A 17695-nucleotide genomic window follows, 5' to 3' on the forward strand; every position below is an offset into this window, starting at 1 on the left:
CCCTTGCCCAAGGACACACAACTTCTGCCGGGGGCCTACTGTGCGCCACAGCCTGGGCCGGGCACGCAGAGTCATCGTCTCATTCGTAGCTCTCACGCCCTGCTCTATGCTTCTGCACAAGATGGACAATGAGCCCTAGTCACCGGAACAACAAGGAGAATTTGTGAGTAAACGAATAAGCACATCCCATCGATACAGGTTAGTGGTTTGTCACCATTTTGCAGGGTGGCTGGTGGCTTCTCGATTCCTGCCTTGGGGCTCTGTCCTGGCCTGTCAGTGCAGCTGTGGGGGGCAGCAAGGCCCTCCCACCACGGCGCATGCCTGAGAGGGGCCGGCCAGACGCGGTTTAACTGGGATCGACATAGGCCGAGTGTGTGGGTCCTAAGAACCAATGGAGGCAAAAACGACTAGTTGTCTCCCAATATCTGTTCTCTTTTTCTGAGGCAACAGAACCCCCAAATTTAGCTGCGCACATGTCCTTCCAGAACAAGGACTACATTTCCCAGCCTCCTTTGCAGCCATGCACGGTCATGGGACCTAGTTCTGGTCAATGGGGTGTGAATAGGGGTGACTGGTACAGCACTGTATCATGCTCTTTTTGCCCTTTCTCCTCTTCCTTCCTCCTGAGGCTTGGAAAGTGGCTGTGGGGTGAGCTGTCCTGGGCCATGCAGGAAAGGGCTGCACTCTCGGGAGGGTGGAGTAACAAGAGAGGAGGGACCTGTGTCCCTGACATCAAGGACCTGCCTGCCGCGCCTGCCCAGGACCCCTGAGTTGGTGTCCCCTGTAAGCCACCTTTGAGTCTCTGTCACCAGAGCCAAAATGACACTCTACCCAACAGACCAGTTCCGCTAGGCAAGGACACAGGCATCTCCATAGCAAATGTTGCCAGACTCGAGAGTTCTGCCCCATGAATCAAGTTGGATGACTGTGTGAAGCATGCCCAACACATCTGATGCGGGCTTAGGCTCCATTAACAGAACTGTGGATTCTTGATTAGGGGACAGTGTCTGATGGAGTTCACACTGGCCATCTTCTCATTTCTATGGGCTTTGGCTGGAGTTCACCAAGGCAAGTATCCTGGACAGGACCCAAGCAACCCCTGGGGAGGGGACCAGGGATGCTTGGCCTGAAGTGTTCTCAAAAGTGCCCACCAGAGCCCTGCAGAGCTGCCAAAGGGGGAACCAGTGGCGGGAAGAAAAGGCCGGGGCCTTGGAGGCAGAGGACCTAAAGTTGGCATCCTGCGACAGGCACAGGAAACCCCAGGGCAGGCAAGGGGCAAGGTTGCCGCCATGGGCCACTGACCTCCGTCAGGACAGGGGTTACGTGTGTGAATTGGGCCCTCCTGCCGTGCAGCTACCTCTCCCACTGACCCACAAGGACAGGGTCCGCCAGGCCACAAGTGGAGGGGGATCCATTGCCTTTTGCTCCAGAGGCCACAGGGAAATACACCCACCCCGCAGCGGAAGGCTGCTAGGTGCATGGGCCAAGGGGACCCCTGTGCAAACACGCATCGGTGGTTTCAGTGTCCGCTGAGGGGTGCAGTGTCTGTGCATGCAAACTCGTGGCTGGGCCCTGCCCCTGGGCTCAGCAGGGACCTTGGAGATGTAGGAGCAAAGTTTAACCCCAGGTGCAGTTTCTAGGCCACGTCACTTCAAACTGCCTCTTGCAACTCCTGTTGTCTTATCTTTCAGCTGGGTTTCTAGAAAGGTCACCCAGAGACCAATATAAGATGGCAGATGATGCCTATAAAGCCCCCAGTGGGACATTCATGAACTGATGCTTCTCTCTGGCTGGGCAGGAGGGGCTCAGAGTCAGGTGAGGGGGACAGTGCAGGGAGTAGGGAGTGGGCAGCTCCATGGGTGGAAGGAGGCAGCTTTGGCCAACTTCACCATTGTGCTCAAGACCCAAACTCATTCTTTGCCAGCCCTTCTCCTTTCTCTTCAGGAATCTAGGGAGGGGGAGCCTGTGCTTGGGGCAGGGGCACCTGGAGGACACTCCTTCAGCCTGTCCATAGCCTGCCTCACCCCATGCCCACCCCCACCCCCACCCACCATAGCTCAAGACCCATCAAGGCAAGAGTCTACCAGGCAGGTGCCCTTGAGAAAACTCCAGACTCAGGGATGTCCCAAGCCCCGCCCCCCGAGAGGATGACTTTCTGGAAGGCTGAGAGCATCTGTGTTTTAACAAGCTTCCAGATGACTCTCACTTGGTGTAGACTCTAGAGTTTGAAGAGCCTTGGCCAGGTGATGTCCCAGGGTGTCCCTCCCCGCACGGATGGTCGTGAGTGCCTGCCGTCGGCCATCCAGGTCTGCCGTCCTGCTGCCCTCCAGGATGCCCCTCTCCCTCGCGCTGCCAGCCCAGGGAGCCGCCGGCCTCTGGTCTCAGCACCACTGGCGCCTTCCGTGATTTATGGCCGAGACTCCCACACACTCCGTGAGCAGGAGAACCCAGCGCGCTGTTCGCAAATTAAATCCAGCCCTCCTCTCCTCCCAGGTAATGGGCCCATCTGATGATAGAAGAGCTTATAAACAGCTATCGTCAAATTAATCTCAATGTCGGAGAAATAATAGCAGTTGTAAATAAGACTGAGTGGCCTGGCTCACCAGCTTGTTAGGACACTTTATAAAACAGGGCGGCAACATTAATATTGCACCGTCTCTTTAATTCCCCCAGCCACCTGGTGCAGAGGCTGAGCACAGGCTGGGGAGCTCCCGGGCGTCAGGACCACGACCATGGCTCAGGGCACAAGCAGGAATCCACTCAAGCAGCACTGCTGGCCACTTCCTGGCTCTGCCTCCTCTTCTTCCACCTCTGTGCAATCTGTCCCCATAACCGCCTCAGGATTCTCAGGGTTGCGGGGCACGGTCTAAGCTCACAGCTCCCCATGTTCCTGAGTCAGCCTCCCCACCTCTGTGTCCTCCCCTGTAGTGGACCTCACCTTTCAAACCTGGCTTGAGACCCACCTCCTCCATGAAGCCCTCCAAACTGCACAGTATCCCAAAGGGGCTTTGCAAGGTTTGTTTTCTATATCACCAGGGGGCTACGGTGAAGACCACAGCAGATCGCCTGTGCCTCCCTAGATAGTCCACACAGACACCGCCCCTCCTGGGCCCCCACGTGGGCCCGTGGGGACAGCAGAGCCCTCAGGCCCAGGCTCTTTAGCAGGCCTGGGTCCCTTAAACTTCAATTTCCTGAGATAATGTTTGTAGGAACTAGGGTGTGTACCTGTGGGTACACGTGTGTGTGAGCAGCATGTGATTAAGTGTGTCTGTATTTGCACCTGTGAATGTGAATGTATGTATACTGTGTTCTGATGTACTGTGTACAGATTTTAATGGGTGCTGGCATCGTACATGCCTGAGGATTGCGTATGGCTGTGGATTACACGGGGGCAGGGTGGGGATGGGCCTGTGTCAGGGATGAGCATCTGTGTGCACTATGTGTGAACACCAAGTGCTACGTGGACCGTGTGCAGTACATCAAGGGTTAAGACCATGAGGGCTCCCAGCTGACAGGGAGAAAGCCTGCCCCCAAGGAATCTGGACAAGGTCATGAATAAGAAGAAGGTGGGAGGGAAGTCCTGAGCAGAGTGGGCTTTGGTACAAGGCCAGACCCTCCAGCAGCCGAGAACTCCCTCCAGGACCACCTCAGCTTCCCAGCCTCTGGCAGGGAACCCCCTGGCTGGCCAGCTAGGGTGTTGCTGAGAGTGAATGACAGGCTCACCACTGACCTCTGACCTTAGTGTATTCCATGGAGCAGAGAAGGATGGCACTCCTGCGAGGGAGCCTAGGGTAGGGGGTGGGGACTTCAAGACGGGCAGTCACTAACGGATGAGCCACCTTTCACGGCCTCCCTCTCAGTCATCATTTCCCTTCAGTATAAGTGAGCTCCTTCCGGCCAGTCTTAAGCCCGATGACCCAGTTCCCAGGTCAGCATTTCCCAAACTGTGCTCCACGCACCAAGTTCAAGGCATGTTTCTAGGATTCACACACACACACACACACACACACACACACCCAAGTCCTGTGCTCAGACAGTCTGGAAAAAAATTCTACTAAAGCAGAGCCAAAGGGATTTCTTCACTGTGGGACTTATCAGAGCCTTTAATGTGCTAATAGGAATGTGGCATTTTCCAAGTTGTTGGAACATGTAACTCTTGCAGAAACAACTTTCGGCAGCTCCAGGGTCCTGGTGTTTGGTTGCACAGTGTGGGGAATGCTGTCCCAGGCCCCTACTTCGAGGGCCAGCTCAACACCCGGGGCCCTGTATCGTCCGGGTCTCTCAGGTACCACAAACCCCTCCTTTTCCCCTCCCCGCCGGCCTCCAGCTGTGGGCCATGCTGCTGCTGTTGTTATTTTTTCTCCATCATTGTGTCACAGGGGTCTGTCAGGGCTCCAGCCTTGTTTTCTAGGTGTTCCAGGCAATGCCCAGGTCTTACTCTTAGCCCTTAGCTCAGGACACTTGGAGCGCTGGGTAGACAGTGTGCACTTTGTCTTTGACAAAAGCCGATCAACCAGCAGCAACGCCAATCAACAGGCAACACGGCTTGCTGACAACGAGGAGTGACAAAGCCCAGCTCTCTCACTGCACATGCGCCCTTGGTGTGCTCTGCCTCTCAGGCCACCCTGGGTCCCTGCAGCCCCTCTGCCGCAACAGCCGGGTCAGGCGCAGCATCCTGGAAGCCTCAGCTTAGCCTCAGCCCCTCCAGAGACTCCCCTCCCCAGGGCAGCTCCCCAGGCTGAGAGAGCACCCCGCACACACCTTGGAGCATATCTTCCAATTGTTCACGTGTCTGTTTCCCACCAGATTGAGTCTCTGTAGGGCAGGTAAAGCACCGAGGACAGTACCCAGCACAGAGCGAGTGTGCAGGGGCGTTTGCTGCTGTTATTATTGCCCGCGTGTCTCTAGTGCCCAGCACAGCACGTGGCCCCATCAGGTGCTCAGTGCACATTGGTTAGATGAGCTGACCGAGTCCATGGTCTAATCTGAGCTCATTACAACCCTGTGTGAGGTGAGGGGTGTTACTAGGATTGTTCCCATTTTACAGGTGAGAACACTGAGGCTCAGAGAAGTTTTTCCCTTCCCCTTTGTGCCCCTAACCAAATTCAAGTTTCTCCTAGGAGCAGGCAGGGGACTCTGCGTGTAGAGACTCCCTAGCAGGAAACCACACACAGTACGAGTGGCCCTGTGCTCGGTGCCAGGTGTCACGATGCGCCCGTTGCATCACCGCCTCACTGGACCCTCACACAGCCTGGCAGCTAAGATGCACACCCGGATCTGGGGGAGCAGAACCGATGCCCTGAGAGGGTCACCCATTTCAGAGAAAGGTCACGACACCCCTTGGCCAGCCTCACCCTTTGCACAGCTCTCTCGAGGATCAGTGCGTGGACCCATGGGAGCCCGGCTGGGCAGAGTGGTGGGAGAGGAGACAGAGTTCCAGAGCAAATGTCCAGCACTGGGGGGAATGGCAGAGAAGGAGGGGTCTGAAATGGGTGGGGTGACAATGAAGTGGGAGGGCCCAATGCTAAAAAAAAAAAAAAAAGAACTAAAATCAGACAAGGTGACAGCCGCGGGACTCTGAACATCCGCATCTTGGGTCAGGTCTGAGCCTGCCGGGAAAAGGGCAATGGGGCGGGCACAGGCTGACCTGACAGCTCTCCCTGCTCAGGGAGCAGCTCCTGTTCTGCCTCCTCCGGGAGGCCCTCCTGACTCCCCCGGCCTCAATGACCTCTCCCCATCCCATGTGCCCACCCTGGCCAGCTGCCTCCAGGCTGGGCCACACTTTCTAGCTGGTGTGACCATGGCCTGTAGCTTAGTCCGTAAGTTCTTTGCCCACCTCAGTGGTGCTCAGGGGTCTCCCCCGCTAAGCTGTGTGCCAGAGCTATCTGTGCCTCGGTCCCCCGCAGCCCACAGTAGCTTCTCAGTAACTTCTTACACAATGAAGCTAAAACAAGCCCAGCCCTTTCCTGTCTGCCCCCTCCGCACACCCTTAGGACCCCTCAGACTGTTCCAAATCCAAACAAACAGGGACATGTGCTCAGTGGGGGCAGGGCGGGCGGGAATGGCCATCTTCTGCAAAGCACCTCCCAGGACTTTGGGCCTTGTATTCTGCAACGTAACGCTCATCCGTCCTCTCCTCCTGTGACACTGGTATTAATAGTGATCATCACCGTTTTCTCTGACGAAGAGACTGAGGTTCAGAGGGGTCCGCAGTCACCCGGCTGGTAGGTGGTAAGGCCAACAGTTGAGCCCGAGACTGCCCGATGCCAAAATGGGTACATTTCTTGCAAGTACTTAGTCTCCACCGACCATCCTGGAGGAGCCCCAAGAAGTGTGGCCGGGTTGGGGAGCAGGCCTCCAAGTCAAAGGGCCCAGAGTGCCTCTCCGGGGAGAGGAAAACATTTCGGAGATAGAAAAGGGCGATGGTGGCACGGCACTGTGAATGTGCTTGAACGCCACTGAACTGGACACTATAAGAATGGCTCAACGTATTTTACCACAGTAGTACAAAGCGAGTCCCAGAGCACCAGGGGCGGCCAGTGCTGGGCGCCTGCTACAGGAAGGCCTCCCTCATACACCAGTTCATAGGGCCCGTCTCCATGCCTTGACCCTGCCCCTTGGACCCTCCTCGCTCCCAGTCCCAGCCCTGGCTCTCCAGACCACGGACACATGAGGACTGGCCACCACACTGAACTCCCACCCCGGTCCCTCCGCTGTTAGACCCCACGCTGTCTTCAGCCTCGCCCAGAAAGTGCCCGCTGACTCCTCTGCTGGGGTCAAGGCCGCTCCTTAGTGGCCTTGAGTCAAGAGCCTGGCAGAGCGCTGGACCTCAGAGTCAACAGCCTGGGTCCCAATCCTGACGGGGCCCTTGGGAGGTGGCTTTGCGACTGCAGCCACTGGACAGACTTGGGCTCCTGCTTCTGTGCAGAGGAGACAGTGTGCCACCCAGAAGTATGTCTCACGCCTCCCCAGGAGTGCCCAGATGTCTTGGGGGTGTGAACCACCCCCTGCCCCCCAGCCCTAGGGGCCTGGCCGGGCCTGGCCTGCCCGAACGAACTGTGTCATCGACGTTCAACATTTTCACTCCAAAGTTCATGCAAAATTTGCAACTGGTGATATGAGAGGTCCTTGTTTAGTGTAATAAAAAAATCTCCTTTTCCTCAAATTTAGCAGTAAAACAGGAGCCCATGCTGTTTCTCCTGGGGCGTGGCAAGGTGCTTCTGAGCCCTGAGCTGAGGCTCTGCTCCCTGCCTGTGGCACACCTGTCCAGTCCCCGCTGCAGTCTGGGTGCTCCCAGAGGGCAGGCCAGGCCCTCCCGCGCACGGTCAGCACGAGGCAGGGCTCCGCAGGTACTGCACTGACTCGGTGAGCACCCTGGGGTGAGCAGCACCCGCCGAGGAGGGGGACAACACAGCCTGTCTCCAACTTCCTCCCCTCTCCCCCAGAGGAAACGTGCATTGGTCAGAGGCCCTTCGGGAAGGGAGGGGGACAGAGCAGGAAAAAGCCATCCAGGTTTGAGTCAGGGCTCCTCCTCCACCTTCTCTATTGTGGTCCCAGCTCACCTGCCCAGGTGAGGGCAGGTTGGCTGTGGCTCCCTTCCCCAACATGACCTCTCTTCCCCTCATGGGTCCCATTCCTCCTGGTGTGGAGAGAGCTGGATTCCTGTGCCCTGGTGGGGCCCCAGCTCCCTCCTGAGCCTCTTGCTGCCCTTCCCCTGCTGCTCTGGGTCGTGACAGCCCCGCCCCCTGGGCACCCCTGCCTGGCGCAGCCTCAGTATCTCCTCAGCTGCCCCCCAGGCCCAGCTGTCCTCAGAACAGCTGACTGAGCCCCCTCTTCAGGCCTGACCTCCACCTCTGCTAAAGGGGTGCGAGTCCACCCAATGAGAGGCCAATGTCAGGGCTATGCACCCAGGTGTCCAAAGGGGGCTCTGGTGAATGCCAACCAAACCGGGCTCTGTCCAGCTGCCTCTTTTGTCTCTCCCTCAACACCGAGTTGGATGCACGCACTGCCGGGCAGTGGCGTGACCAGCAATGCACGGAGCCTTGAAAAGTGGGACCAGTCTGTGGGCCCAGGTCTTCCCCTGCCATGGCCTCACCCCCATCAGACAGATTCTCAGCTCAGGTCAGAGGGACGCCTCACAGGTGGGGACCATGTAGCTCTGACGGCCCAGTGGCCTGCCCCCTCAGTGCATTCCAGCCCCTCCCCTGCAGGAATGCCAAGGAGGCTGAGCCCCACCCCCATCCCCCACCCCACCCCAAGGGCCACACTGTGAGGGGAAGAAAGCCAGTGCCTCCAGCCCGGGGGGTAGGTGTGAGCACATTAACTCATTTAGTGCCCAGAGTTTGGGATTGAAAGCAATTGATCTAGGAGTGGGCTGGTCCTAGGGGACAAGTGCACTGTGGGGTGGGGGACCCCTGAGTGATGGGAAGAGGGGTGGCGTGGAGGCCTGGCAGCTGCCACAGTGGAGCTGGCACTGAGCAAGCTGGCGGGCGGAGGGGGGCCTCGAGAGCGCCTCCATCCCCTTCCTGCCCACTCACAGCCTGGGTTGGCGGGGAGGGAGCAGCAGCTGTTCTGAAGCTTCCTGCCCTTCCTTGAGACAGGTGTTGGCTGAATTCTCACTTCCTCCCAGCCTCTGAGAGCTCCACCCACCCCCTCTCCACGCGCAGGCTGGTGCTGAGTCAGCGGGCACCCTTACTTCCTTTCCTAGGCTCCCGGAGGCCAGTGCTGCCCTGCCACCACCGACTTGGGACAAGCCACCATGAGGGTGACTTCCGGGAGGGCTGCCAGGCTCCCCTGTCTCGTAGCAGCACTCCTCAGGAGGACGTCTGAAGTAAGGTCGCTGTACCAGGAAACAATGCTATCCCATTGAAACTCTTGCTTGGAGGTCACACAAGAGCAGAGGGGCCAGGAGGCAGAGCCCGCCCTAAGCTTGGGCCCTCTTGGGGTCTGGGCTCACTGCCCTGGCACAGGCCACCAGCAGTAACGGCCACTCCCCTCTCCTCCCACAGCCCAGCCAGCAACCTGGCCAGCGGAACGCATGCCCATCCATTGAGTGCTAAAGAGCTGGGGGTGGGGGGACAAAAAGAATGGAAATGGAAGTTATTCTCATCAAGAGGAAATCACAGCTTTTTAGAGCAGGAAGGGGCAATTAGGCCAATTATATCCCTTGGCAGATAGGAGGTGCAGGCGCAGAGCAGCCAGAGCGGCCAACGTGTCGCACCAGTTACTGGCAGAGATGGGACTGCTCCCACTGTACGGGTGGCTGGTCTGCGGACGGCCGCTGTGAATAATGGGAGTCAGTATTGTTACTGTTGCCTTTGGTTGGCGTCTCTCTGTTTCATGTGCAATACCTCGTGTGACATGTCCTGGGCACAGAATACCATTTCACGGATCGGGAAACTGAGATCCGGTGGAGGAAGCTGAGCGGCTTAAGATCACAGTGGAAGTTCATGGCAGGACAAAGACCAGAACCCAGATCTCAGAAGAGTTTATCCAAATCTTCTTCCTTCTCCAAGCCCACTCTTACCTGCCCTCCCCTCCACCTAGCTGGGCCTATTGATGGAAGGGGCTGACAGCGGGGAGAGAGGCCTGGCTGCTGTCAGACCTGTTCCACTAGCCACCTCCTCCCAAACAGCCCAAGGGAGGCGGGAGGCAGACCAGCACGGAACGGCCCTGAAACCCAGGGCCCACTGAGTACCTCAGAAGCCATCGAGCCTAAGTGCAGAGCCACCAGTCAAGTGGAATATTATGCAGCCATTAAAAGTGATGCTTGTGGCCCTAGCCAGGTGGCTTAGTGTGTTGGAGCATTGTCCCATATATTGTGGGTTCGGTCCCCAGTCATGGCACATGCCTAGGTTGAGGGTTTGATCCCTGCTTGGGGAAGAACTGGAGGCAACCAATCAATGTTCCTCTTTCTCTCTCTCTTTCTCCCTTCCCCTCTCTCTAAAATCAATAAAAAAAAAACACACCTATCCTCAGATGAGGATCTTAAAAAAATTTGTAATGCCTGTAAAAATAACACAGCAAAACATGAAAAGGCTTGTTTTTACTCAGTTCTGCTTACTTCCTCTTACAGTCAAGGCCCTGGTGCCAATCTTCCTTCCCATCCCTCACACCTCTGGTTTGGGGGCCATCACCTCTGGAAGCTTGCCATGGCCTCCTCCCTGGCCTTAGCCCCCTAGGATCACCCCTGAGTCATCAGCCGCCAGAATAAGTTGTTGAAACACAGCTCCTCCCAGAGAGCTTCCCATGGCTAACACAGCAAGTCCAAACTCTACCGGAGCTTCCGGAGGCCTCCGGAACCCGGCTTGAACAGCTCTTTCGGACTTTTCTCCCCCACTCTCTGGACCTCCTGCTGCTTAAGTCCTGCGGTTGTGCTTTAGGGAGAAGCACCACCTGTGACTGTGCAATGTGACAGGTAGGCACACGTACCCTTACACAAACACACACACAGCTGCACACCTCCCTCCTCATAGGAACTTTCAGTTCTTTCCACACCAGAGCCACTGGCCTTGGCCAAGGCCTCACTCTTTCTCCACCCCTTACCTGGAGCTCCTCCCTCCCATATACACATCACTCTTTGAGGCACATCTCAGCCCCACCTCCTCCCCACCGCCTCTGACTTTACTTGACCCCTGAGGCCAGTAACTGATACAATTGTGAGGAATGGGGGGCAGTCACCTACCACACCCTAGGCATCTGCTCTGTGTCAAGGGGCTTCCAATGGTCTGGACAAACCCTATCAGGCAGGTATTATGACGGTGGTTGTTCAGATGATGCCAAGAACAGCGGCCTGAGCTCACCCTTCCAGCTCCACACTGGGCTACTACTCCACCCCCGGGCTGCTCCATGCGCCTTCCACCTCACCATCCTCTTGGGCGCTTAGGCACAATGTCTTCCACAGCATCTGGTATTCTGAGCATCCGTCTCCCGGCCTCAGCGTGAGCCTCAGGAGGGCAGGCACCCAGGTACTCCATTGTTTCTATCCCCCTTTGCTTAGCCCCAAGTAGGTAGTCAATAAACACTCATTAACTAAATGAACAAACAAGTGAGTGAATAAATGACTGAATGCATGAAGGTACCGGCAGTGTGAGTGGTTCAGTTGTGAGGTTATAAATGTTTGCATTTAGTGCTTAAGTCATCCAGAAAATCGGAGTCTCTCAAGATAAGCCTTCCCCCTGCCTGCACTCCTAATTTTCTTGGAAATATATTGGTTCATCTGTGGCTAAATCATACTGGAAATTAATAAATACTAATTTGTGCTCATACAATGTTAGGCCAGGAATTTTTAAAGAGCTAGGTAGAGCCATAGAAAAACTAAGGCCCAAGGGTCTTGCACGTTTGTGCAACAGCGGTCTGATGGGCCTGACATCCACAGTCACTCTCCAAAAGGGAGTCAAGGGCCTGTGTCTCCTGTCCAGGACGGCGGCCCCACACTGCGCTTGGATCCTGCATGGAGCTGTGGCGTCCCTGGCCCAGAAAAACCATTAGGCTTTCCAATGTGACACTGAAGCCTGCTCAGTCAAAGATGGGAAAGATGCTGAAGGGGAGGGGAAGGGGGGCAAGAGGTGAGCACACTGCAAAATAAAGAGAGGTGGCCCACTCTCTGTCCTCCTCATATTAGGGCACTGAGATTCTTGGTGGTCTTTTCTCCTGCCCTGGACTGCCATAACCAGTATTTGCTGGTTTCTGGGAAACTATTACTTAACGCAACTCGTCAATTAACTGGGCCTTACCTGATGCTAGTTTCAAGAGAGCGCTCTCCTTCAGAAAGGGGAGCCGTGAGCAAGAGCTGTGTTCCATCTTATTAAAAGTCTGCTATCGGATCTCTGTAACAGATGGCTTTTCCAAAATCCTGGAGTCAAAAGTTATTAAAACAGATAGTGTCAGATGGTTGAGAGAGTAGATACAAAGTACGACGGCTCTGTAAATGATTGGATCACCCGGTCAGGAAAAAAAGCCTCCTTCATGTGTGTGTGTTTATTCTGACAATCTGGGTGCAGACACAGGATGCAGCTGACAAGATGCTAAACCCTGACTTCCCATTACCCCACTGGCTTTCTATGTTATTACTAGGTTATTAAACCATCCTCAGAAGGTATTGGCCAAATAATTCTGACATCCAGAACACTAAACTTAGAAAAATAACACCTTGGAGTTGGTCAATACTGATTGAACAAGCCCCAGCTCCCTAGGACGAAAACGAGGGTGATCACCTGATGTGCAGTAGTTTTCTTATTGTTGAGTTTGGGTTGGGGGTGGTTTATTTTGTTTCTTAAACCAGGTACAAAATTAAAAGTTTCGTGTAAACCAAGATGAAAGGAGGAGGAGGAGAAAAGAAAGAAAACCCTTGAAAGACGTACGTATACCCACCACAGCGTGGGCTCCGCTGGGGACTTCCGTGTGTGTCCATGTGTCGCAGTAAATCAGCTAGCTTTCCCACCCGGGCTGGGGAGAGCACGAGAACAAAGGGCCGGAGCAGCGAGGGCAGCCATGGGCTCAGGGGAGGAGAGACGCACCAAGCCACAAAGACGGCAAGGCAGCGCTGTGGTCAGGCAGCGCGCGCCAGCCCAGGACAGCACCCTGGCAGAGGAGCAGAGACATCCCAGAGGAGAGAGGAGGAGGCATGTCAGCCCGAGGAAAAGCGGCTCCAAAATGATGACCCTTAGAAGGAACCCTGAATTTCTTTAATCAACTGATTTCCTCCTCTACAACGCCTCATTTAATAAGGCTTGTTCTGGGCTGAAATTGAATAGGTGTAATTGACAAATGCTTGAATTTGGGCTCCACTCTAGGGGAAAAAATACTTCTACACTGGCTTCTCAAATGTAATTCTGGGGGAAAAAAGATACATTTTAAGGACTCGTCTTCCAATTCAATTCGAGGGTAGGTCCTGACTCCCCTCCTGCTCCCCCACTCTTTCCCTCAAATCGCGCGGGCGCGCGCGCACGCGCACCCTCACGCACGCGCACAACACTTAGACAATGCCAAGAGATTTGGCTTTCTTTCTCAAGAGAGGCACCAGGGCCACAGACGAGGCAGCTGTCAGGGACTAAGCTGTAATCAGCTTTAACTGACTCCCGGCCTGGGAGGGCACAGACCCTCTTATTCCTACGCTAACAGGTCAGGCGGCTGACGCTGGTCTGAGTGCGGGGGTGGTCTGGATTGGTTTCTGTTGGAAACACCTTCCTTCCTCAGGATCTCACTGCAAACCTTCCACCGCCAGTCCCAAGAATGCAATTATGCACAAAGAAGAGGGCAGTTTAAAATTCCAGGTCATGGCTTGAACTGCATGTAACATGTCACCCCCACCCCCCAGCATGATTTAGAAGGACAGTAAATCAATGAGACGGTAAAAGGAAAAGTTAAAACACAACTAAAAATGAGTTTTTCAGGCGAGTCTGATATGCCACAAGATTGCTAGTTAAGAACAGTATCCCTTTTCTCGACTTCAGTGTTACACCCCCTTCTCTTCACCAGCATCCTGGACTGAGTGAGTGTAACGTGGGAACCAGAGGGAATGTGGAGGCTATTAGCTTCACAGGTGGCCAAAGACAGGGGTTTTCTCTACACAGTGGAGCTGTTTAGGTGTGAAAGGACACCTCCCCTTCACCTCAAATGTCTATTGTAAAAAGGTATGGACTGGATGAGATTAAGGTCACCATATCTGTACCACGAAACAAAAGAAAAAAGTAAAAAAAAAAAGGCATTCACTCGAATCTTACAATGGGAGGTGGGAGTGGTGGGTGGGTGAGGGTGGGGATAGGAAAGCAAGGGGGTATCTAAACAGCAGGATACGACAATAAATGGGGAAACAGCAAGAGAAAAAGCACACTAGGTTAATATAGGAAACTAGTTCTTTATTGAGAGATTGTATATTAGTATTAGTGGATTCTGTGTGTAACAATGTTGTCATGCACACAATACAAAAAAAAAAAGAAAGAAAGAAAAAAAAAAAGGCTGGGCCCACCATGCTTCGAAGGGCAACAGAACAAAAGCAGCGTACAATGAGCAGATGGCCCGGGCTACACAGTACGGTTCAGCAGGGTAACGTCTCTAACCGAGCGCTGTACATTGTCAACTGGGGGATGTAAAAAAATACAGATCATGCTTTAGTTTTAGTACAAGAAAAGGTGAAAAAGATACACAACCAAAAGGATATTTGATACAGAAAAAATTACCCACAAAATAAGAACAGGAAGTAATCCAGCACAGCAGAACACGCTATCCCTGTTTAATGGAAAACCATTTTGCTGGGGATTCTTTTTTCCTTTTCTTTTTTTTTTCCTCTTTCCTTTCAGATTGCCACATGGCAATCTGGGGAGGCCACTTGGGACTTGATTTTGGAAGGGCCCCCAAAGTAGGGGCCTCATTCTTTCATTATTGCTGTTCTGTTTCGAGCAGGTCTGGCCAGCGAGGCCGCAGAAGGGAGCCGGCTGTTAAAGGGGCAGCTCTGAGGGCCAGGGCAGGTGTCCAAAGACGCTCTTGACATTGTACAATTAAACAATTAAGACACCATCAGCCAGGGCTCCCCCTTAAGCCATGGACCTTGCTGCACCAAATTTTCAGAGGCTGCAGCAACTGTCATTTCATCAAAGATTTTCACAGATACAGATTTATTATTTTTTGCCTCTGACTAAATGTGATCTGTTCACTTATGCCTGGGTGCCTCCAGGAATCTAGCTTATGGCCACCCAGATGAGTGGGAAATGGGGTGCTCTGGTCTCCAAGCCAAGGCAAAAGGAATCCACTTAACAGGGATTTACAGTGCAATGTACTCAGCTAAACAAGATGAAGATACAAAAATGGTTATTTCTCTACATCTATTCTGAAATGGTCTATATCCTATACTACTACAATGGAAACTAAAAAGAACAGATTTAAGCTTGCAGGCTATCTAATAGTTTTACAAGAAGATTGTGGTTTAAGACCTTGTCAGGTTAAGCATTAGTATCCTCTATCGGAAGGTCATGAATTCTTATCACATTGTGCTATATTTTACCCACAGCCCGGTCACCCTCAGCCCTTGAATTTCCTGTGAGCATGTCTGCCATGAAAGGAAACTTTGACTGTAGGGCAGAATTAGTTTTGTTGGATTTTTTTTTTGGGGGGGGGGGAGTATTAAAAATAAAATTTAAAGGCAGCTGAGCAATTTGAATTTCAAAACATGGACTCGACATCCTGCAATGGTATTTAGAGATCGGTGGTATTAATGAGGATGATAATGATTTAATCACGATAATTATACTTTCAGGCTCAACATCCTTCTTAATCATTTTTGAATTTCTGCCTAGTGTAATGTTCCACACCCGTTTTCAGAGGAAATGCCAAGTAATAAGACATAATTGTGATTTGGGGGAGGGGGTTGGCATTTCAAGAGAGACTTCATCCAGCCCCCACTCCTATTCCTCACACACCCACTCCACCACCGCCCCCCAGTGCTAGGCTGGCCTGAGATAGGGGATACTGCCGCTTAAATAGCAATGCTTTCCTCAGATGGAGACAGGAGATGGTTAAGAGGGGTGTCACAATACAGCTAAATGCGGAGGCAGAGGGTCACAGCGCACACAGCAGCGAGTTGACCATTCACTGAGCTACACAATGAAGAAAAAAAAGATTTGATAAATGCAGAATGTCATCATTCTATCATCACACACAAAAAAAACTGCAGTTCAAACAGGCCTAAGAGGGTCAACCTTGCCTTTTAGGTTCTGGGGAGAGGCGTGAGGTTGGGGACAGCTGGGCTGGGCTTTCATTCTCTCGCCCAATCGGGCCCCTGGGGCGCACTAAAGAGCTGGCCCTGCGACCCCACCCCCCACTCAGTCCCGTGGAGCAGCCCTGGTCGCGAAGGGAAGACATCATTCTGTGCGTGAGGGAGGGGGAGGGCCTTAGCCAGCAGGGATTTAAGCAGATGTGAAGTGGGAGAGGATAGAAGAAGCATTTCCAAGAAGAGGAATGTGAGTCCAGAGGCAGAATGCAAAAAGAATAAAAAATGAATCTAAATGCATCTCGCATTTGCTTTGGGAGGTGGGAATTTTTGATTAAAAGAAAATGGAAGAAATGGGTGGGGGGAGGGGAAATCAAGCTATTGTACCAGAAGGTGAGGGAAAGGGATGTGGGGAAGGGGACCGTGCAAACACACCCCATATATCACCGTTAAAAACAAAGCCGGCGCGGGCCTGCTGCTTGATCCACGCCTGCCCCCGGCAGCGGCCTGGCGTGGGGCAGCTTACCACCTCATCCTCACACACAGCAACACCCAAGGGCCAGGCCCCCGGCTCCAGCTGGGCCCAGGAGTGCACAGCAGTGCACGTCTGACTCTCTGAGGCGCGCACACTCTTGCACACACACTCATACACACACACCCCCCCAAGCATTTTGAACCGGTGAGTGCAACTGTCATACAAAGACAATGCGGGGGGGGGGGGCGGTGAGGGAGATAGCACAAGGTGACACAGAAAGGGTTAATGGAAGAAAAGGATGGGACGGGAAATCGTGCAAGTTCCCACGAGAAGGTGGGGGCTGGGGCTTGGGATGGGGCAGATCCGAGATCCCAGCTACCCAGCCATCGGTACCAATGGCCAAAAAATGAAATAGAAACACAGATAACACAAAACATACAAGTACCTAAAAAAAGAAAAGCTAATCACAGAAATCTAATGTTTCCACACACACAAACACACGCACACACGCACACACAGTCATGTATCTCGGTCTTCCGATCATACAGGGCTAGGAATTAGGGGAAGGGGCTGTGACTTGGGGGAACTGCGTCCGCCGCAAAGAATAAAAAATGGGGCTGGGGAGGGAGGGACCCAAATTCGCCAAACCCTAACTTCACTACGAAAGCTCCCACGAGGGCAGCCGCCCTCACACTCAGGGGTCCCCCCAAAAGGGAGAGGGGAGAAGCCACCACTCGCCCTGCGTCCCCGCGGGTGTGCCTGAGCCCCCCGTCCCCCGCGGTGCCCGCCCCCGCCCCGTTGCCTGCGGCGATCCACACTCCGAAGCGGACCCCAAAAGGAAAAAGCGATACCTCTGTTTCGCACAGAGCCAAACACTGGAAGCACGAGATAGCCGACGTGGACCAGGACCATCCTGGCTCCTCGCGCGGCGGCGGCGGCAGCTGCGCGCGGGCCCTTTGTGGCGCGGCTCCGGGGCGCGGGCGCGGGCGGCGGCGGGGCTGCGGGAGCCGCCGGGGCGGGAGGCGGAGCGCGGGGCGCGGGCGGCGGTGGGGCGGCGGCTGGCGGGGAGACAGATGGCCCATGGAAAGGCTCCCTTCCCGGCCCCTCTCGACATTCAAAGGCGCTGGGGCCGCAGCTGCCGCCACACAAAGGCGCGTGCAGCCAATGGGAGCGGAGCGCAGCGCGGCGCGGCCTCGCCGGAACCGCGGGGGACAGCGGGGACCGCGGGCGCGCGGGTGGCTGGGGGGAGGGAGGGTGACGGCTGAGAGGGGAGCAGGCGGCAATCGCGGTGGCCCGTGGCCCAGCGCGAAGGGGTGGGGCGGGGGGTCAGCCCCGGGGGAAGCGTGGAGCCCAGCGCCGATCCCTGGCCGCCCGCAGGCCGGAGCGCGCGCGCACGCGAGGCACCCTGAACACAGAATCGGGCGGCGTGCACACGCAACCTGCACACACCGAGAGGGACGTGCACCCAGACATGTGAAAGTGCGTTGGTGCGTGCGAGGAGACAGGCGCGAGCA

General features: G+C 54.6%; 1 protein-coding gene across 2 annotated transcripts in view; it reads right to left on the minus strand.

Annotated features, from left to right (window-relative positions):
• The window catches only part of RNF165 (ring finger protein 165), a 97222-nt gene extending 79795 nt beyond the window's left edge, over positions 1 to 17427 (minus strand). The window contains exon 1 of one of the 2 annotated variants that reach the window (XM_036010256.1): positions 17033 to 17427. In XM_036010256.1, the coding sequence (XP_035866149.1) occupies positions 17033 to 17093 (61 nt within the window). In that variant the 5' untranslated portion in view covers positions 17094 to 17427. The remainder of the gene's footprint in view (positions 1 to 17032) is intronic. The other variant, XM_028524852.2, reaches the window with a different exon arrangement.
• Positions 17428 to 17695: the final 268 nt, after the last annotated feature.

Source organism: Phyllostomus discolor, chromosome 9 (genome assembly GCF_004126475.2).
Source record: "Phyllostomus discolor isolate MPI-MPIP mPhyDis1 chromosome 9, mPhyDis1.pri.v3, whole genome shotgun sequence".
Classification (NCBI taxonomy): Eukaryota; Metazoa; Chordata; class Mammalia; order Chiroptera; family Phyllostomidae; genus Phyllostomus; species Phyllostomus discolor.